The following is a 22,315-nucleotide window of genomic DNA, read 5'->3' as shown; positions in this document are numbered from 1 at the left end:
GTGGCTTATTGAAATTATTGTTGTTGGTAGAAAATTCCCTCTTGTGGAAATTTTTCAATAAAAATTTCAATTTTCAAAATTCATAAAATGCGGAATATACTAAAATTGAACCGAACCGTTCTACTTTCTCTATTTATTTACATAAGATCATTTGTTTGCCTCGATATTAAAATTCTTCTCCATTGTTTCCCAGTTACTTATGTTTTCTCTAGTGAGTGCCTTCGTGAGTCCACTGAAGGGATCTAGACCGTATAATGCTGCTTAAGCACACTGCTTGGCTAGGTAGTCTTCCTGTTCATTACATTAATGTCCCTGATGCCCTAGAACCCATCCTAACAAACCTGTTGCAGCTATTAGATAATAGTTCCTCGTGCATCGCTGTGGCACAGATTACTAAGTCGTCCACGTACCCTTGAGTGTCAAATCCATTTGATTTCAGCAACTGAAGATTTAGAGATTCCACTCTACAGGTGATACCTTGTCTATGAAAAAATAGGCATCTCTAAAATTTGTTCATAGTTACCGATTATTGAGAGGAAAACTTTATATGGCAAATCTATTTATTAATTAACAACTGAAGTTAAGTACGAATATGAAGATAATCTCGTTCTATGTAAATAAACTAGGTCTGAAGTAGTTCAGCGCCAAATAATCGAATTGAGTTTATCCTTTTTGTAAAGAGGATGAGATCAGCATGAGGCGAATGTGATTTTAAATAATAGCTAAAAGATAAAAATATATTTTATTCGAATAACAACTTTTTTAATTATAAAGCACAGTATGTATAGATTTCTGAGGTATTTGTAATGAAATCGAGCAACGCTTAGTATCCACAATACTGACATTAACACTCGCAAATCCGCTGTAGAATTTAGAATAATAAATTAAAAAAAAAAACTTTTAATTAAGAATTTAGTCAAGAAATTCAAAGTCGTGTACCAACCTATTAAAAACAATAAGTGCTATACTGCCATCTGGTCTCAAAAAGCCAATCGTATCAACATTTATATTTGAACGTTCAGCAGCAATACGAACTGAACCTTCAGGAATGAACTTCGAGAAATGACCCATCGTATAGAACATCGGTTGTTTGTAAAGTTCAAGTCGGTCTAGTAAAGATAAAGAAAATTTACACCATAGAATCAAAGCACATCTTCAAAAAAAACAAAAAAAAAAAAAAAACAAACAATACTTACTTGTCATGTTGACTATCATAGGACTATCGACGAAATTGTTTACATAATTCGGACCACCCTCTTCATTCAACACAATATTCCAATCGAGCCATCCATTGATATTATTTTGCAAATTTTGCAGAAAACCGCGTGCCATTTTCTCACCACGCTTCCATGAACCTAAAATAGGTGTCTTTTTCTGCCAAGGTTTATCACCTATACAAGACTCCGAGATAAGCATGATTTTATCGGGCATTTGTTTGTGCGCGATATCTATGAATGAGGGTTCGAATATTTCATCCCAATACCAATGCACAGATAAACCGCTTAGATAGTCAAGAGAATCTGGGCGTGAGAGCCTCATCTTTGAATACATTATATTATTTTAGAAAACAAAAGAAGGTAGAATCAGATTTAAAGAATCAACTGCGAAACAATCTAGTTTGAAAATTACTATCAATAGTTTATAAACTATCGTATTAAAAATGTTGGCCAGTTTCAACATCCAACAAAAAGTGTTGAATACATACGATTTAAGTGCATAAGTTAAGATGCGTCAAAATTCGGTATGGGTCAATACAAAATGCGGGCTTTTCATAAAAATCTCGCTATCGGAAATAAGACTATCGATAGTTTTACAACTCTAGCGCACTCACCAGCTTGAACCAAAATGCGAATGTGTAACGCTGATCATCATTGCCAAATATAACGGTTTTATTGTATTTGGCTCGTATTGTTGGACCGAGATTCTCAGATAACCAAATAGCCTAAAGGTTATGCGGAGTGTGAAAAGATAACATAATCATAAAATAAGTCATATTTTCTACTACATACAACAATATCAATATTTTTTCTGGGTATTGGGCCAAACAACTTTTTTTGAAAAGATGGATAAAAAATTATTTCCCAAATTTTCGAATTTAGTCTCCAAGCCATAGGTATTGGCCAGTGTTGACAGATTGATGACGCCGTCGTCATTTTGATGCTTTTCAACTAGAATGACGCTTGTCGATTTTGGCGATTTAAGCCATCCTTCTATGTAAGATTTATTTTTAATATTCAAACACCAAGAAATAGATCCAATAATGTTGATTTTAGATGGACACTACAGTAATAAATATTGAAGTGATCAACTTAGCTCGTGAAAACGGAGTGGTGATGATACCATTGCCTCCGCATTCCATTCATAAAATGCAACCGCTAGACAGAGTATTCATGAGCCAACTCAAGACTTATTGCAGTAACGAATTAAAGCGTTTTAAGAGAGAAACGTTACTAAATTCGATTTAGTTGGTCTCTTTTCGAAAGCGTAGTATAATGTTCAGACTGGCCAGGTAGAAGTTAACGGTTTCAAATGAACTGGTATATACCCTTACTGACGCAGACTATATTGCTTGCTGCAAATGATATGTATGAGCACGTAACTGCAGAAAACTCTGAAGTTTCCGAGAAAAATATTGCAACTTCGGAGCAGTGTTGCCAGGTTAGCTTTTCGAGGCTAGATTTAGCCTTTTGTTTTTGCCTTTAGCCTCGAAATTTTGGTTTTAGCTTCGTGACTTTTTTCTAGCCTTTTTTAATCCGAATGTATTTTTAATAATTTCTAAAATAAAATAATTTCAATAGTTCCTGTGAACACCTAATACCTAATAATATGAGTTCTCTACAAAAGATTAATTCTTTTTCTGCTGAAAATTCGTTGAAAGTTTCAAAGCCAGATGTATTTTCTTACTTTGAGAAAGAGAAGTATAGTTATTCTTCAAGTCAAATAGCATTAATAGAGCTGCAGTGGCGAAAACTTATAACTATACAATGGAAAAATGTACACTCCACCATGGAATTTTGGTCGGAAGTCCGAGAACATAAAACGGCATTAAACGCACCACTTTTTTAGAACTTGTCGAATTCATATTTAGTTTTTTAGTATTACCACTCAGTAACGCGGAGGTTGAAAGAATTGTTAGTGGCATGAAAATTCTGAAAACTAAATTAAGGAACAAACTACAAATTAAAATGCTTAATGCGCTGCTTAATATTAGATGCTTGTTAAAACGCTTATCTAAATGTTGTAATGATTTTGAAATTACCGATGATCTTATATCTATGGTAAATAGCCAAATTTTATACGCAGACTTAAGCTCTTCTGATTTTTCAGACGGGGAATATTTTATATAAATAATTAGTTTGTAATATTTTTTTTGTGTATATACACATATGCAATAATTTAAAGAAATTCCATGTGCTAGTCAAGCAAAATGTGCCTAATATGTTTTGAAACAAGAAGTTATGTTTAAGTTATGTTTATAAGTTGTAAATGTGTAACTAAAATATAAAAAAAAAATTTATGAATTAACCACAAACATTTCTGGCCTTTTTTTAGCTTCTTTTTTTTCTAAATTTAGCTTTTTCTAACCTTTTTTTTGCCAATCTAGCTTCTTTTTTTTCATCACCTGGCAACACTGCTTCGAAGACTGGACGTACTCTTACTTCACCGACATCTAATACAAATCGAGTGACTTCTCCAGAACCTGTGGCATCAACCAGTAAAGGAGTCGTTTCACCATGGCAGATTTTACCATTGCCAAAGAATAGAAAGCCAGTTGCTACCGGAAGAGGAAGAAAGTCAAAAGCGACAGTATTAACAAAATCACAATATAAGAATCAGTTGGAAGAAAGCGTTCGGAAGATCCGGGAAAAAGTGAAGCCAAAAATTAAAAAAGAAAAGGAACCTTCAAAAAAACAGCTTTCGCTAGAAAAGCTGAGTGTGAAGAATTATCCAGTGACTCCGAAGTAAGCGTCGTCTACGCAGAATCGAACCAAGGGGATTTTGTTGAAATGCCTCCAGACGGAGCAATTTGCTCCTTTTGCGAAAAGTTATGGAAGGACGAAAGAAATATATCCGAATGGAGTGTTTGTTTACAGTGCGATACGGCTTGGGTTCATAACGTCTGCATTCCCAAAAAAATCCAATTTTTATTTGCGAGGCTTGCACAAATTGAAGTTTTTAAGCAATTTTGATATTTCCAATAACTTATTCATTTTTAATATCAACGAACCAAGGGGGAATTTTATTTTATCTTTTGAGAAGCTATTTATTTTTTATTAATAAAATTGGTAAATTTTAAAAGAAGATATTTAATATTTTCTTTAGTAAAACTGATCTGGTTATTATTCGGGTTAGATGGTATATTATACCAAATTAGCCTACGTCTGCGTACCACATTACCCGCCAATTTTTGGGGAAGCGGCATTCCGGGCGCACCCGAATTTCGTCTTATAAATTGTAAACTATTGGTGATATACAACTTTTGATATAGTACGCTACAGATGATATTTTGCAAAACCAAATGTGATGAAAAAGAGGTGAATTGGACTTTTGGGTAGGCCAAAATTACCCAAAAACTAAACGCTATACCACAAATGCCGCAGTTCCTCTGTTTTGAAGACATTTGTAAGGTTCCTCCAGAAGTTTTTTGGAAAACTACTTCTACTATCAAAAGAGCTGACTCCACATACAGTGCAAATCTAATGTCCTTGCCACACGCTTCAGCGAATGTAGAACGAATTTTTTCTAAAATAAATTTAAACAATACAAAAATTCGAAACCGTCAGGAATCTGATACATTAAAAGGAATATTGCTAGCCCAAGATTATTTAAAATTGAATAACTTTTCCTGTCATAATATTGAACCGCAAATAAATATGTAAAAAAATTAAAGAAAAAAAAACTTTTTTAAAAATAAGCTTTTATTATTTTGGTTAATAAAATTAACTAAAAAGTAAACAATAAATTGACTCTAAAGAAATATAACACTTTATAAGTTCATTGTAAGCTTAAACGATAATTAGGCTTTTTCGTCTGCGACAAAAAAATTCTATATTGTACATAATTATATATTTTTAACATTAAAACTTTACACCTAAATTATTAAATCTTACAGTTTATATCACAGTCCTAATTGTTCTAATAAAAAACGTGTTAAATTTTGATGGTATAATTAAGAACATTTAGGATCTCCTTTTCTTGCTATCGCAATGTAACACGCTTTTATTAGAACAATTAGGACTGTAATATAAACTGTAAGATTTAATAATTTAGGTGTAAAGTTTTAATGTTAAAAATATATAATTATGTACAATATAGAATTTTTTTGTCGCAGACGAAAAAGCCTAATTATCGTTTAAGCTTACAATGAACTTATAAAGTGTTATATTTCTTTAGAGTCAATTTATTGTTTACTTTTTAGTTAATTTTATTAACCAAAATAATAAAAGCTTATTTTTAAAAAAGTTTTTTTTTCTTTAATTTTATTTTTTACTTTTTAGTTCGTTTTATTAACAAGTAATATAAGCTTGTTCTTATAAAAGCTTTAAATATAAGTATAGGGGGTGAAACAAAAACACATACATATATCAGTTACATCTGCGTATAATGCGTATTGGAATTTATTAGTACACATTTTATGCGCAGCAACTTCAGAGGTGTATTTAAAGTTTAAAGCATTGTAAATATAAGTATTGAAGTCATGAGCCTGGGCATTCGCGCAATTTTAGTGATGTAAATTGCATGGCGCCAGCGCCAATGCGGTGCCAGCTCAATGGTAGCTCATTGACGAAATTACTCCAAGCGAATTTTTGACGCTTCTTAGTAGTGAGTGCGTAGTACATTTTACTTGCGCTATTGAGTGAAACGACTTTTGTGTGTCAGGCACGAGTTTGGTGTTATTGGCGCTACTGGCAGTGATGACACTGAGCTGTTGACGGTAGCGCTGGTAGTTCAGATTTTGAATCAGAGAAAGAATTGATGACCCGTGTGAATTATTATGGCTTTGGTCGTGTAAATTATTATGGTGTATTTGTATATTTTAGATTTAATGCACAATTAATATTTGTGTGTTTGAGCGGCCAAATAATAAGAGTAGTATTGCTAAAGTGCTGCTTAGTTGATGGAATGTCGCTAATTTCTTAGCGATGATCAGCAGATTGTCAATATTTCGTTCAACGGACGCGCGAAATTGCCACATCTGCTCAAATTTTCCAAAAGATTTTCCATTCTTGATTTAACTTAAGCTGTTATGCCAATATTTTTCAGCCAGCTTTTTTCAAATAGGTAATTTTTCCAAAAGCAAAATAAATTACAAAAAAGATTACAGGGTTAAACAGCCTTAAAAATTCAGCTATGTTGGTTATACACAGAAATACAACAGAGGGTTGTGTCTCCGCTTTTCGCAAGCGATGAGATTCACCACGCGTGACACGTGATTCACCACGTCCAAATATCACAATCCACGGATAGGTACCGGCGTGTTTGTATGGGACTTAGGCTGTTATGCCAAAGTAAATACAAATCTTTACCGATAACTGTGTTATCGATTAATTTATCGAATTCTAACAAAGTAATATTGCATTGTCATCGGAGTTATACATGTGTGCAAAATTTCAGCTCAATCGGACACCGGGAAGTGTATCAAATTTAACTTGCAAGATTCCATTACAGACAACAAAAGTGAAAGTAAATAAAAGCTTATAATATAAAAAATGAACGTGAAAATGTATAACTACACTCAAAAAATTTTTTGTCCTAAAGTTAAGGAAACATGCTACTTTGCACAAAAGTTAGGAAAGTTTACAATTTTGTAGGAAAAACTTCTGGTTTTAACGAAATTCATTCTTAAAATGTAAGAAAAATCGCACTTAAAACAAGTAAGTAATTTCCTTGACCTGATATTTAATAAAATTTTACTAATTTTTAGTAAATTTTGACGATATCAAGTAACAAATTGCTTAAAACCAGAAATAAGTACACATTTTACTTAAGTTTAAGACATGTTCCTCAAAATAAGGAAATAAAAACAAAATCTCATAAGAGGGCTAGCAATACGAATATAAGTAAATATGTATGTAAATCCACATAAATATGGATATATATGTATGTACATACATACCATCGGCTTGCAACAGGCTGGAGTTTTCCGCAAAGTCCCGTTAGGTTTCATTATTTTTGTCAAAATAAAAGAGTTTTGTCAGTTTAAAGTTGGAAGTTGTGAGTGCCGGTGTAATGCAGCATGAGTGAAGCTGATTTTTTAGACTTGTTATTTTCTTTGAAAGGAGAACTGTTTTTTGACTTATTTAAAGGTGAGTTAAGAGTGTAAAAGTGTAATAAATGTGATAAATGTAGGGGAATATTTTAATTCCTTTTGAATTATTTTTGCTGTATACTAATAAACTTTTATCAAAGAAGCTGCATACATGGTGATAAGTTATATGTGCCGATAACTTTTGCGTGAATGCTCCTAAATTGATAAGAGTGTATAAGTCATTTATCCACATTTTGTGCACAGTTCATCTTAAATCGGACATCCAAAACTTTTTGTTAATATTTACAAATGTTATTATTTGTTATTACTATTTTTTTAGAGCACAACATAACGCTAGAGGCTTTGAACTATATGAAAGGCAGCCATTTAAGTGAGATAGTGTCAAAATCTCTGTTTGGCAACAGGATCATTTTGAACATAATTTTCGTCTTTGGCAAATATCACAAGGCTACGACAGCGAGTGCCACAGTGGATCAACACAATCTATCAGCAATAGCTTCTGTTATGCTTTTGATAACGTAATTGAGGTAATTGTTGGAAAAACAGCCAGGAAACTATCATTAATTTTAATAGATTCCAATTTTAGACGTCTTAAAATCCAGTTCTGGTGGAGCAGCACTATTGAAATCGTACGAAATATACAAAAAACTTTCAGAACCACAGAGAAAAATTACAACTTCTTCCATTTGCGCATACGTTCTCGATAATAAGATAGCAGCTCTGCCGAAATTATTCGAAAATATTTCTAAAAGACTTGGTGTGATTTTTCCTACAGAAACAAAGGTAGAGTTTTAGTTACAAAACAATAATTGGGCTGTCGTATTCGTTGTAAAGTCTTTAGTTTCTGTCTGGTAGCACATATGACGAATAGGCTACCTTGTGAATACCGTAAATAATAAAAAAAAAAAATGATTATAAAATATAATAGCCAATTAATCAAATCAAAAAATCTTAATAAAAAACCGTTTGTTTCAGGATACTTATTTTTTACATAGAAAGGGGGAAAGCCAGGAGGCTCCCTATATGCGAAATATCACAACGCATTATATCGGTTGCGCAAAGACAGTTTTAAGGAGAATGAACAACCCCAAATAAATTCACAAACAGTCATCCAAACTACTGTTGAATGTGAGGAAAATAAACTCTGGCTTCTATACAATATTGCACCCTACGACGAGGTTGCACAAAGATGGCAACATTGTTTTATCAGCTGTATCTATATCTGATATTCTGTCTGAGTGGCCGATCTTGAAACAAAGCTTTGGCTACTGCTTGGTAAATGTTCTCAATTTATTTTATTTATATTAAATTATACTAAAATTTATTTTTATAATAATTTTTTACAGATTGATGGCGATTTTGCGAATATTTATGAGCAGAAGCAATATCTTTTATTAAAAAATTGGGACTCATTTATTGAGAAAGTGACTCCCATATTAAAACGTACAATCAAAGATCCTTTCATCTTGGCTTTTCTTCAAAAAATAGACTCATGAAATTTAGAAAAAGGTTAAAGATTAATTTAAAAGTTATTGAATATTTGTAGTTATAAATGTTTATTTTTTTTTTTTTTAGATATCCGTGATATTATCATTTGCCTTAGTCTACCAGCTCTTCTAAAGCCGAAAAACAGAAACTGTAAAAAGAAAATAACAATATCAACTCGAGTGACTCATTTTTATGTTACGCAACAAGCCGACTGGAGTTACAGCAAAAAATCAATGCAATCACTGATGAAGTTTATGGACAGAATATAAAACTGCAGCCGTTTTTGTGTGCGATCGGTGATGACATCATCGATTTAAAAGAGTTTTACGTTTATTTCGCAGGATATATTATAAATTAAGTAACATTGTTAAAAGCATTGATATATGTTTCAAAATATTTCATGTGTTGGATTTGAAATATCCACAAAGTTGTGAACAAATATGGAATTTTGTAGATCAATTCTTTTTTAAAATTTCTAATACTAAAGACAGTTTTATATCTACAATAATTAATGATTTACAATGATTTGCTTTGTATGTAAAAAAAAATTTTAACTTGCGAACATTTGTTTGTTCATTTGAAATATTACCATCAGAAAAAACCAATTTAAGTCGTTTCGCCGACATATGCGCAACACTAATCACTAATTTAAGCATAACGAAACATTAAAACAATATGGTTCTTTAAATACACAATTATCGAAAGTTGATACCTGCTTTTCTTCATGTAAAACTCATGAAACAAAAGAGAAAAAAAAATTCTCAGGATTTTGATTTGCAACCATTATACGAAAATTCTCTTAAATTTACAATGAAAAAATATGCTACCAATTTTTATCCCCGAAACGAAGTATGTAATCTACAGCAGGATATCCGTACAATGATAACTAAACCAATTTATGAACACTTAGAAATTATTTGCTCACAACTAGATACCGCGGAAAGTTCAATAAAGCAAAATTTTGGGAAAATCAAACAGTTTTGCGAAAATCCTTTTGACCAAATAGCTTCCGAATATAAGTTTGGAAAAAAAATTGCTTCTCTCGAACTATTTGAAACACCGAAAGTTTTTGAAATTGACAAATGTATTACATATAATTTGTCTAAAAGTTATAAATCTTAAATGAGTCAGCATCGAAAGGTGTCTTATTTCCTACACAATTTCAAATGAAGAAATTTTTTGAGTTGCCAAACGTTTTAGAAAAATTTCATGAAAAAATGTTCAAGTTATCTCGATCAAGCTCGTTGAAAAACTTTGTTAATGGAAAACTTTGGAAAAACAGGCAACGACATTGTGAAAAGTATTACATACCTTTTTTTTATACTTTGATGATATTGAGCTAAACAATGCTACAATGGTACTCACACATCACCAACATTGACAGTTTATTATTCATTTGCAACAGCTCCTGTTTCTTTAAAGCATAAATTAAATTCAATTTTTCCTCCTGCACTTTTCAAATCTGAAGACGTAAAAACATACGGTAATAGTAAATGTTTCTATAAGTTATTTGAAATTTGCAATGATTTGGAGACAAAAGGTTTAGAATTAAATGTAAATAATACTAATAGAACAGTTTACTTTTCCTTGGGACTAGTGCTAGGAGACAACTTAGCTTTGAACAAGATTTTAGGGTTTTCTCGTTCGTTTTACGCAAATTACTTTTGCAGGTTTTGTAAAGCAAGCAACAAAAACTCAATTTGAAGAAAATACTTTTGTAACGCGAACGAAGAATAACTATGATGAGGACACTCATCTATGTTAAAAAAACAGGAATAAATGAGAAATTTGTTTCAATAATATCAATGGTTTTCATGTAATTAATAATTATTCAGTAGATATCCTTCATGATATATTTGAAGGAATACTGAAATACGACCTTAGTCACATACTTTTGTACTTTTTGAAAGCAAAATACTTCTCTTTACATTTTTTAAACATGAGAAAACATAATTTTGAATACGACAAATCTGAAATGGGCAATTTGTCGCCATCTATTTCCATGCAAAATTTGAAAACTTTTAATTTTTATGCTTAATTTGTTAGAGTTATTGAACTTAATTCTACTACCTGAATGTAGTAGCCTCGACTTGTTATCGATAAAAGAAATGATTAATATTCACAACAAAAAATACTGTGAGCTTTTTAGTGACACGTTAAAGCCAAAACACCATTTACTCTTACACTATTGCAGAGTTATAGAAGAATCGGGACCTTTGAAAAACTTGTTTTATTTGAAGCCAAGCATAGGCAGCTAAAAGCTTATGCAAAAAATACATGTTCTCGTAAAAATATTATATTATCATTAGGTTTTAAATTATCTTTAAATTTTTCAAATTATATTTCCAACTTTGAAGACGAAGTATATATTTTCAGCTTAAAACAATTTCGTGGCCCTTTATTGAAAAATTTATCCATATTTGAAATGTTTTACACAACACTGGATATTGAAAAATGCATTTGTTTTGATTTTTGTAAGATGTATGGCACGGTTTATCTATCAAATATGCTTGTATGTTTTTTCCAACCTAGTATTATTATTTTCAAAACTAAAGAAGTTTTTAAGCTGGAGAATGAGGTGTATGCGCTTTTACAGCAAATTTCTGTAATAAAATATGAAAATCATTTATTATCGTTTATGCTAGGAGCAGAAATAAACAATCTTTAAGTCGTTCATTTAAAAAAAATGTCGTACCCACCAATAAAGGCACATATATTAAATAAGAATATGTATGTGAAACTTAAATATTATTTCTAAACATTTTGTAAAACGCTTTATTAATATCAATTTAAATAAATGTACATATATATTTGAAAAATTATTTTACTGAGTAAAACATTTACTTCTATAAAGGAAAAAATATCATAAAAGTAAGTATGATATAGACTCATGTTAGTACTAAAACTAATTAGTTTTTTCTTCTTGTGTTGAGGCCAACATATGTATCTTTAAAATTGCAAAAATTTTAAGTATCACTTATACTTGAATTGAGGAAAAATATTTCTTTGTTTAAAGTACAATTGTTACTAAAGTTAAAGAAATATTTAATTGACCTATGCTTATTCAGCTTTAGTAAATGATATTCTTTATTCGAGGACGATAATGCTTTAGTGCAATTTTGTTCCCTTCTTGTCCTTAAATTTATATGGGACTTCCTAATTTTTAGGAAAACCTTTTTTTGAGTGTAAGAAACTAAAATGATATAGGAGGTTCGATTTGAGCTCAAAGAAAAAAAAATGTTAATATGACTGAAAACAAGTTCTTTTTGTATGTAATACAAAATTTATCTTTTAAGACGTTTTTGTTATTTATAAAATAAAATGAAATGAATTGAAAACGATTTTATATGTTGTATGTGGCAACAAAAGATAACAAAGACAATTTTCAGAAAAGCGCTTTTAAATTTAATATTCTTGAATGAAATCCGGCGATTTCATTTTGGTTTCCGGCGAACACAATCGGACGTCCCCTGGTAATAACCCAACTTCGTCCTAACTCAACTTTGGTTGGAATTGGTTGTTGCCATAGATATGACGATTTTTTGGGCGGCGTCTTACGACTTGGAAAAAAATATATGGCAACGCTGGTATTAGCTTTCAAAGTTTGAAATTGTACTCGTAAAGTGGTTGCGTGATTTGCCTTCTTTTCTTAGTTGAGTTACATAAATTTGAATTTTAAATTCGAATTGGAAGCAATAAACTATTCAGTTACACAAAAAAAAGTTAGTGGCTCTGGTAATCTCACATTTTGATAAGCTAAATCTGAATCCGCTATCACAATTGGCTTAAATTATTCCGGTTCGGTCCAACCTTAAAAAACGCTCAATCAACAAGTTTTTTTCTTCATTTTTTGGACACATTTCGATGTCAGATTCTGATTCAGGACATCAAAAATTATTGGGAAAACATGAATAGGATTACCACATCCAACTACTTCTTTTTGGGGCTGTGTAATTTATCACACACTCTTTAGGCATCCCTGCAGAGCCAAAAAAAAAGAATAAAGTTGCGGATCTGGTATTGCGACACATGTACTCTTATGCATTTAAATGCTCCCAATCAGAAGTCGCCGTCAGTATTATTCGGACGGTTCGGAGTTCGGACCTAACCTCCAAAAAAACGGAAAATATCACTAGAGGTTGGAGAGTTTTTAAGATTAGTGGCGAACGAGGGCCCGCTAGACCAATTCTGACACCAGTTTCGGATTCAAAGCATCAAAACGCAATACATGTGTCGCTTAACCAAATCAGCCAAGTTTTTTTTTTTGTAGATTCGAGTATTTTCGAAAATCTGCTTTTTGAACCCTTACAATATTAGTTATGTAAGCTTGCAAAAAAATGTTTAAATAAAAAAAAATTATCCAGAACTAGTCCACATTTTTGACTTTTTAAATACCATAAGTAATTAAATCTTATTAGAAAGGCTCCAATTTTGAACTTCGAAAGCCAATATCTATGTTTTGGAGGCTAGCTTCGAAAAATATGAAAATAATTTTTTGCCCTACAATAAAAACATCGCTTTGGTCCAATACCCCTACAATAAAAGATTTTGTTGTATTTTGTAATAACATCCTTACTTGCTTCCCTGGTGTCCAACCCAAACTCATAAACCTTACAAAAGGCATGAATCCGACACCATTCAATGGTTCATTGCCCGTCGATATAGCCCAAATGGGTAAGCCATTTGCTGCCCATAATTCCATCCAACGTAAATGATAATAAGCCCATGTTTGATAGTATTCTTGCTTTAAACGACTACTTCCGGCCCATTTATTATTTGTTTTCATCCACTTCGGTGAACTCCATGCCGCTCCTTTGATTCGTAAGTTTTCCAAATTTGTTACTTCCTTTAAGCGTTTAATTTGTTCAATAATTTTTCGTTCACGTGCGTCTAGCGCTGTGAAATTACTCAACGCCGTATCATTAACGGGTAGTTCATTATATGCCCATGGTTCTAAATCGAAGTCGCACCCTCCAATTGGTGTACGCATCAAATTGAAACCAATTCCTTGTTGGGAATAGAAAGGTCTGGAATTTTATTATATATTTTAGCCACTGAGAGTGAACATAAGCCAGCGGAAAAGATATTCAAGGTAAAGGAAAGGGAAAAGAAAGGTTCATAGGAAAGACAATGGTAAATAAGAGAGAGAAAAAAGAAGACGCTTACAGCAAAAACAACTCGAAGAATATAGCAATCAGAGATGTAAAGAATGCACTTAATCTATCAAAAGTTTAATTTTCTACAGAGAAATATTGAGCACTGTGTTTGTATGGTTTCCTTTTACCTACGCTTGCAACAATTAGAACGAAATACCGTAAAATATTAGGAGCCCATGTTATGAATTCCACTCCATGAAGCAATGCTAAGCAACGATAAGTCTCCGAACGTAGCCATCTTGCACCGCTATCCGACCATTAAATAGCCGTACATTACCCTGCAAAAATTGTTGGATTACGTGTTCCATTTTCTTCATGTTGGAGTACTCTAACAATACTCTTTGTAATGCGTTTGAGGGCCACCATCAGCCGATCATTGCTCATTTTTTAACGACCGTGATCACGACACGATGACGATCGAACAGAGTTGCCAAAAGTAAGATATTGCATACAAATAACTGATAATAAAATTTTACTATGGCAACTCTGATAAAATGCAACCGCGAGTTAAGTATGTACTTTCGATTTTAAATAAAACAATATACTTTATTTGTATCTTATGTACTTTAATGAATTCTAAACTGAAGTTCATATGCTTCAGTGTAATAGAAGACTAACTTATTTCTATGCTTAATCGTCTATTTATATGCTCTGGTTTCTTTTGTTTAGTGGCTGCTGATAATGTTCAAAAAAAGGATCTTGCTGATAATGTTTAAGTAGAAATCTTATCTATGCTTACAATGGTTGAATAGGAATCTTTTGTTCGCTGATAATATTTTATTTGGTTTTGTTTATGTTTTGTTTATGTTTTGTTTATGTTTGTATTTGGTTTATGTTTAAATAGAAATCTTATCTTTGCTTACAATGTTTTGGTTTCTGATAATGGTTTAATAGATAGATAGACAATGTTTAAAGAGGACCATACTTTTTATGTAAACTACTGATTCTACATCATACATGGGATGATGTTATCGGTACATTAGTGTATTTTCTGTTGCACTAACTCTCCTCCATCTTAAAATTAAATGTCCTCATTTACAATTTGGACTCTAGTAATTTTTGTTTTCTTCCTTCATGGTCTTTTTGACATTGTATTAGTGCTCTTTGATAAAGTATATTCCTTCTCCTTACTCTAAATTCTAATAATAGTTGGTTATTGTGATTAATAGGGTTATAATTAATATAGTTATAAATGTAGTCTTGATTGGATTTTGTTAATTGGTACAAATATGGATAATATTTCGTCTAGATTATTGAACTTGTATTCTGATTGAGATTCTAAGTATTCTAATATATCTAGATTTTCTTTATGCTTTTTATGGAGTATTTTTACCATAGTTTCCCTAATGTTTATATATACTTCGTTATTTAATGTTATATTGGTTTTGAAATAAATTGAAAAATCTCCATCTAAAATCTCGTTGTTTAATATATTCAATCCGCTAATAATAATGTTTCCGTTACCATAATTAATAAAGGGTGGATTCTTTTCTTTTATCATTTTACATTGAGCATTATTTTTCTCTAATATTTGTATTGTACATCCGTCCTTTTTATTCTGCTTGCATATAGTTTGATCTATAAAATCTTTACATTTATTGAATCTTACGTATTGATTTCCTTTACATAAAGCAATATTTTTATCCATAACTAATTTTCCTTTTTTTGAAGCTAATGAGTGGATGTAGAATTGTTCACATTTTTCTTTGATTTTTGGGTATTTGTAAACTGTTACAAAGTTTTGTTTGAATTTAATAATTTTAATTTCTGCATATTCTAAAATATTTATGGTTAAAACATTTGTTTTTTCTTTCGCAATGATTTCTGTAATTTCTTCTAAGTCCAATGAAGTTGACAGGAAGTTGTTATTTTTTGCTAAATTAATTGTAGTTAGGAGAGTATTAAGTTCATTGTAGACTTCTGTGAGTATTAATTTTTCAGAGAAATCCTTGGGGTTTAATTTGTTTAACATTTTTTCGAAATTACTATTTATTATTTTTTGTTTATTGTGTCCCTCAATTAGTTGATTGATTCTTGTCTGTATCTCTACTTCATCATCGTGGTCTGGTGTACCTGTTATCCATTTTAATATTGTCCCTAAAGCGTTTAATCCTCTTTTAAATCTATTAACTGGATTAATCTGTTTTATTAATATTTCAATTTTTCGGTGTAATATTTTCACTTCAGGATTTCAATCTAAATTATATTTTTAGTTTAATATATTTTGGTAAGGTGTTAATATTCTAGTTAAATTTGTAATATGATATAAATAATCATAGCTATCAAATATAAAAGCTGGATTCGTTTCTATTAATATATAATCTTTTCCTTTCAAGTCTGTAATACTTCTGTCTGAACTAATTCTGTTTATGCACAGCAAGATTATTATTATTGTGAGATTCATTTCTAGTTCGTACGGATGTTATCTTTGTGTATTATTCTTTTATCAGTTGTTGTTACTGTTTTACTGTTATCCTGTTCAATTATTTTTTTCATAAATCTATCGTGTTTTTTATTTCTTCGGCTTCTCTTAACGTAAATAATATCACCTTTCTCGTAAATAATTTGTTTGTTCGGTGCCTTCTGTTGGGTGATATCTCTTTCTTGCTTATAACGAATTCTGTTTCTGATGACTGTATAGTCGTATCCTCCCCTGTTGAAAAAAACGTCCTCGGGTTTATGTCCTGTGACCGAGTGAATGGTTTTATTGTACTGTCGTACTGCTTCGAATATTACCTCTTCGTGTTTACCTTTGGTTTCCTTTACTAGTAAGTTAGTTAGCTCCACTATTGTGCTATGCGTCCGCTCTACTTGACCGTTCGTTGTCGAATGTTGTGGTGGCACTGCTGTGTGCTGTATATGTAGTCGATCGTATAAGGATTTTGCTACTACATTAACATATGTCGGGTCGTTATCAGTTGTTAGGTTCGTTGCGTATGGGAATATTTGGGATAGTATTTCATTCAAATATATGTATGAGTTTTTCTTATCTGGTATTTTTCTTATATAGCAGAATTTTGAGTATCTATCTACTGTAGTTATATATATTTGGTTGTCCATAAAAAATGTATCCATGTGCAGATGTGTACCTACTTCATTTGGTATTGGTGTTTTTCCGTAAAGTAATTTATTAGGACGTCTGTCGTATTTACATTTTTTACATATCTCACATATTTGTGCTGCCTTCTTTGCCATATCTCGCATGTTAGGCTAGTAATAGCTCTCAGCTCTTATTTCTATAATTTCTATGTGCTCTTCTGTGTATTTGTTCAACTATCTCATTCTGTTCATTTTCGTCAGTGAAGTCTCTGACTAATGCATTTGTTATTACAAAAGTAGTGGTTGGGAAAGTTTGTACTAGTGTAGTTTTTATTTTGTATAGAATTTCTTCGGTAGTGATTATGGCGTTAATATTGTTTGGGTGTAGTACGCCTTTAATATCACTTATCAATTATTCTATAGTTGTGAAGTATATGGTATGTCTAAATTTTCCGAATATATTTTTACTTTCTATTCTTACTAATCCATTGTTAGTTTGGATAATAATTTGATTATTAAAATGGTTTAAGCTAGTGCCTACCCTTCTTATGGTTTCAGTGGGTGAGCTGAGTTGAGAGTGCTGTGATTCTGAGTCGGTTAATTGATTAATTTGTTGCCGACTTAGTGCATCCGCAACGATGTTTTGAGAACCTGGTTTGTATACCAATTTGTCACCGTATTCTGCTATTTGGTTTTTCCACCTTTTTAGTTTATTATTAGGGTTCTTCTCTGAAATAAAGTAGGTTAAGGACTGATGATCCGTATAGATTGTAAGGTCTGATCGTCCATATAAATAGTTTCTGAGTTTTTGTAGTGCCCAAATTATGGCTAATAACTCTTTTTCGTTTGTGCTATATTTTTGTTCCGTCTCGCTTAGTGTTCTGGATATAAAACAAATGGGATTTCTACCTTGGTATAACACAGCTCCCATGGCAAAATTACTTGCGTCCGTGGTTAAATCAAAGGGTTTATTGAAATCGGGTTGAAAGAGTTCGACTTGTGCTTGTAATTCCTTTTTTAATATATTCATCGCTTTTATGGCTTCCTCATCTAATTTTATTTGCATTCTTTCACTTTGCTTTTTCTTTACGATACCGTTTTCTCCTCTTAAAAACAATGTTAGGGGTTTGGTAATCTTGGCGTAGTCTTTGATGAATTTTCTATAATATCCTGCTAGCCCTAAAAATGATCTTAATTCTTTCAGATTCATAGGCACAGGGTAGTTTTTTATGGTCTCAATTTTTTGTGGGTCTACAGTTATTCTGTTATGTTTAATAATATGTCCTAAATATTCAGCGCTGTCTTTGAAAAAATGAGATTTTTCATATGAAATCTTCATATTTCCTTGACGCAGTGCATTTATAACAATTCTTATGTGTTCCATATGTTCATCATGTGAGGATGAATATATTAACACATCGTCTATATATACATGTACGAATTTTCCTATGTAATTTCTTAATATGTCATCTACGCATCTTTGAAATATTGAAGGTGCATTCTTTAGTCCAAACGGCAGCCTTAAGAATTCATATTTTGCTCCGTTTATGCTAAAGGCTGTCTTTTCGGTGTCTGACTCCTTGATTTTTATCTGATGGAAACCTGCTTCCAAATCTAGGGTTGTAAAAACAGTTGCTTTACCTAAATTCTGTATTGTCATGTTGACATCAGGTATGGGATATCTATCGGTAATGGTTTCGCTATTCAATTTCTGGAAGTCTATGACCATTCTTCTCTTAGGGTTTCCTAACTCGTCAGTTCCTTTCTTTGGTACAGTCCAAACGGGTGAGTTATAAGGACTCTTACTGGGTTTAATTATATTATTCTCTAGCATTTTATTTATTTCTTTATTTATGAAATTATTGTCTGAAAAGGGGTAAGGGTACTGTTTCGTCCATATTGGCTCTTCAGTTTTAGTGCGAATCGTGGCTTCAATTGTTGTTGTAAATGGTAAAATAGGATTTGTTTCCTCATTAATTCTCATAATTTCTTCAACCTCTTTTTTATATTTGCTCTCATCTATTGTGAAATTTACTTGACTGACATCCATTTCTTTTTTCTTCTGCTCTGTTCTCCTGACATACATCATTTTATATTCGAACAGATCTATCTTAGCCTTCATTTCTCTCAAGGATTGTTCTCCTAATATCATATCAAATTCTTTTAATTCTTCGATTTCAAAAAATACTAATTCTTGTCCTAGCATTCTTATCTTCTTGGCTGAGTTTATTGTGTTTGAACCATTCAGAGTTCTACTAACAAATTGTTTAACTGGAAAGGTCTTTCCATTTGGAATATTTTTCCTAATATAATTTAATGTCGAGCCTGTGTCTATTAAAACTAAAAGTTTTTTATTATCATGTAAAATAATCTGAAGACACGGCAGATTATTTACTCGGCTAAAAAAGTAGCTCTATTTTCAAATTCACTTTCATCTATATTTACCTTTAATGACTGATCACTATTATTATCCGTTATTTGATTGATCCTTTGTAGTTTCTGCGGTACTATATTATATCTTGATGACGTTGGTTGGTGGTTTCGTTTAAATGGTTCTCCTCTATTGGGATTAAAAGGTGCATATCCTGCTCTTTGTCGTTCATAGTTGTTTCTGAAAGGATTCTGTTGATACGATTGCTGTTGTTGATGCTGATTATTCGTGGATTGCCGGAATCTTCCTATTGATGTATCCACGTCCATTGGTGTCGGGTTTGATCTTCCCATATGGGGAATAGGTTGAACTCCTGGTTGATACCTCCTTTCATTTTGTGGCTGTTTAGGGTAGTTATACGCTTCTCGTCGTATCGGATTATTCTGCCTTTTATAAAGAATCTCCGTGGCAATTGCGTATGCACTTTCTAAATCTCTTGGTTTTGCTGCATATAATGTGTGTTGAGTAAATTCATCATTTATGCCATTGCGGAAGCAATCTATGGCCATTTCTTTTGTGACCTGCTGTAGAGAGTGAGTATTCCCTGGGTAATCAATTTCACATTTAGTCATTGCTAAATTAAAGATTTGACAGATCTTGCTGTGGAATTCGGATAGCGTCTGTTTTCCTTGTATTTGTCTTTTCATTTCCTCTATGAGGGCGTTATAGCTTCTAGTATCGGCGTAGCTGTAATCTAGGCGATTGAGTATTGCTTGTAAGTGGAACACTGTGCCATGATTCTGTAGAAGAGTTGCTGGTTCTCCTTCGATCTTCGTGCGACGTATTATAAATAATGCATCGTAATATGGTTTGGTATTAATAAAGGCTTCTATGGGACTCATTGCTGATATAATGGTTACCCTCCATGTCCTGTATTTGGATGTGTCTCCGTTGAACACTGGTAGCCGTTCGAATAGTCTCAGATTTATTTCATTTGCATTGTTTATCCTGGGACTTATCGGTTAGAATTCTTCGATATTAGGTACTTGCGCTTGCCGCAGCTGGGCTAATTGTGCTTCTATAGCGGCATGAGCTTGTTCCAAGGTTACTAACCTTGCTTCCATAATGATTCCCCTGCTTTGGTCAAACACTTGTAATCGTTTTTTGCGGAAGAGGTCCAGTTTTATTTTCTGGTTCTCCTTGTCCTCTTTTTCAGGACGTGTGGAATTTGATTTTTTAAGAGTTCCTTTTATTATTCACTTATTCACTTATTGAGCCCCCAGTTAAGTATGTACTTTCGATTTTAAATAAAACAATATACTTTATTTGTATCTATATGTACTTTAATGAATTCTAAACTGAAGTTCATATGCTTCAGTGTAATAGAAGACTAACTTATTTCTATGCTTAATCGTCTATTTATATGCTCCGGTTTCTTTTGTTTAGTGGCTGCTGATAGTGTTCAAAAAAAGGATCTTGCTGATAATGTTTAAGTAGAAATCTTATCTATGCTTACAATGGTTGAATAGGAATCTTTTGTTCGCTGATAATATTTTATTTGGTTTTGTTTATGTTTTGTTTATGTTTGTATTTGGTTTATGTTTAAATAGAAATCTTATCTTTGCTTACAATGTTTTGGTTTCTGATAATGGTTAATAGATAGATAGACAATGTTTAAAGAGGACCATACTTTTTATGTAAACTACTGATTCTATATCATACATGGGATGATGTTATCGGTACAGTAGTGTATTTTCTGTTGCACTAACTCGCGCACCTGGTTTTATGTATACATACTATAGTATAGAGAAATATTAGTTTCTTTATTCACGCAAATGCTAAATAACATAAGAATATTCGCAGTAAAAAATATAAAAGTTGTATTGCCCCTCTTCATTTACTTTAAATTAAATTCACTCGGATAATTCTTTCCGACACAATTCCTCTTTAGTACTTTGGCATATGATCCTCTGTGGGTGCTCCATGGAGTACTACAGTGAAAGTACTCTCACGTATGTACTCTATGGAATACTCACAAACAGAGCGAGAGTGGGATCACCTACTCCTCTCCTAGGTGCAATGTTAATTGGAGCACATTTTGTGTATGGATACAGATTAGTTTTGGAACACTCCTAAAGGGGTATTCCTTACACTATTTATGGAGTACTCGCGTTTTTTGAAGGGTAAATACAATGCCTACGTCAGCAGAGGCGGAGAGACTATTTTCGTTGGCCGCAATACCTAATATGTCACGTCTAGAACGTCTATCAGATGACAGTTTCAAAGAGCTGTAGCTTCTAACAATAAAAAAACTCCCCAGAAGCTTCCTTTTGTTTGTACTTTACTCATAATTCAAGAGATTTGCAAACAAAGAGCTTTATTTTGATGATTATAGAACTCATTGAAAAAAATGTAGTCAGTAAGTGACTTCTCTAAATGAGTAATAAGTCACGACTCCAAAAAATACTCCATGCTTAATAAAAGTTGTAGAAAATGAGTCACGTAGTTTGGGTACGTTCCCTTATGGCTATGAAGATAACGATGCACAAACAACATAGACGGAGCGGTAGTAATAGAGGAAGAAAAGGATGAAGACGAAGTCGAGACTTAAGCTTGTTGCCGTAAGTCTTTATAACTACAGGGTCGGTAACAGTTTAGTTACGGCTAAGGTTTCAGCTGCAGTTAGTGGGGGTTATTATATTCTTACAGTGGCAGATATATTAGCTTCAGTTATGGGTTTAGTAAAAGCTGCCGTTGCGATTTAAGTTATGGCAACAGTTGCGTTAAGGCTATGATTATCATAAGGTTATGGATAATATTATGGTTACGGATATGCTTTATGTTACGGTTATATTTCCGGTCATGGTTATGGTAATGATAGTTGTTGCGGTTGAAGTTCTGGTAAAAGTTTCGATTATGAACATGATTACGATTAAGGTCATCGCTACGATTGAGGCTATGATCACGGTTAAAGGACGAATTAATGGTGAC

At 32.3% G+C, this 22,315-nt stretch overlaps 1 protein-coding gene across 1 annotated transcript in view; it reads right to left on the bottom strand.

The window, feature by feature from the left end:
- Window positions 1-729: 729 nt before the first annotated feature.
- LOC137237393 (lysosomal acid glucosylceramidase-like) overlaps window positions 730-22,315 on the bottom strand; it is a 48,163-nt gene continuing 26,577 nt past the window's right edge. Inside the window, exons 5-9 of the mRNA XM_067760964.1 lie at window positions 13,335-13,785; window positions 1,832-1,942; window positions 1,197-1,539; window positions 944-1,109; window positions 730-862 (exon numbers count right to left, since the gene is read on the bottom strand). Of these exons, the coding sequence (XP_067617065.1) occupies window positions 763-862; window positions 944-1,109; window positions 1,197-1,539; window positions 1,832-1,942; window positions 13,335-13,785 (1,171 nt within the window). The 3' untranslated portion in view covers window positions 730-762. The remainder of the gene's footprint in view (window positions 863-943; window positions 1,110-1,196; window positions 1,540-1,831; window positions 1,943-13,334; window positions 13,786-22,315) is intronic.

Source organism: Eurosta solidaginis, chromosome 1, assembly GCF_040869045.1.
Source record: "Eurosta solidaginis isolate ZX-2024a chromosome 1, ASM4086904v1, whole genome shotgun sequence".
Lineage (NCBI taxonomy): Eukaryota > Metazoa > Arthropoda > Insecta > Diptera > Tephritidae > Eurosta > Eurosta solidaginis.
Note: the sequence above shows the minus strand (reverse complement) of the source record. Positions and strands in the feature narration are given on the sequence as shown.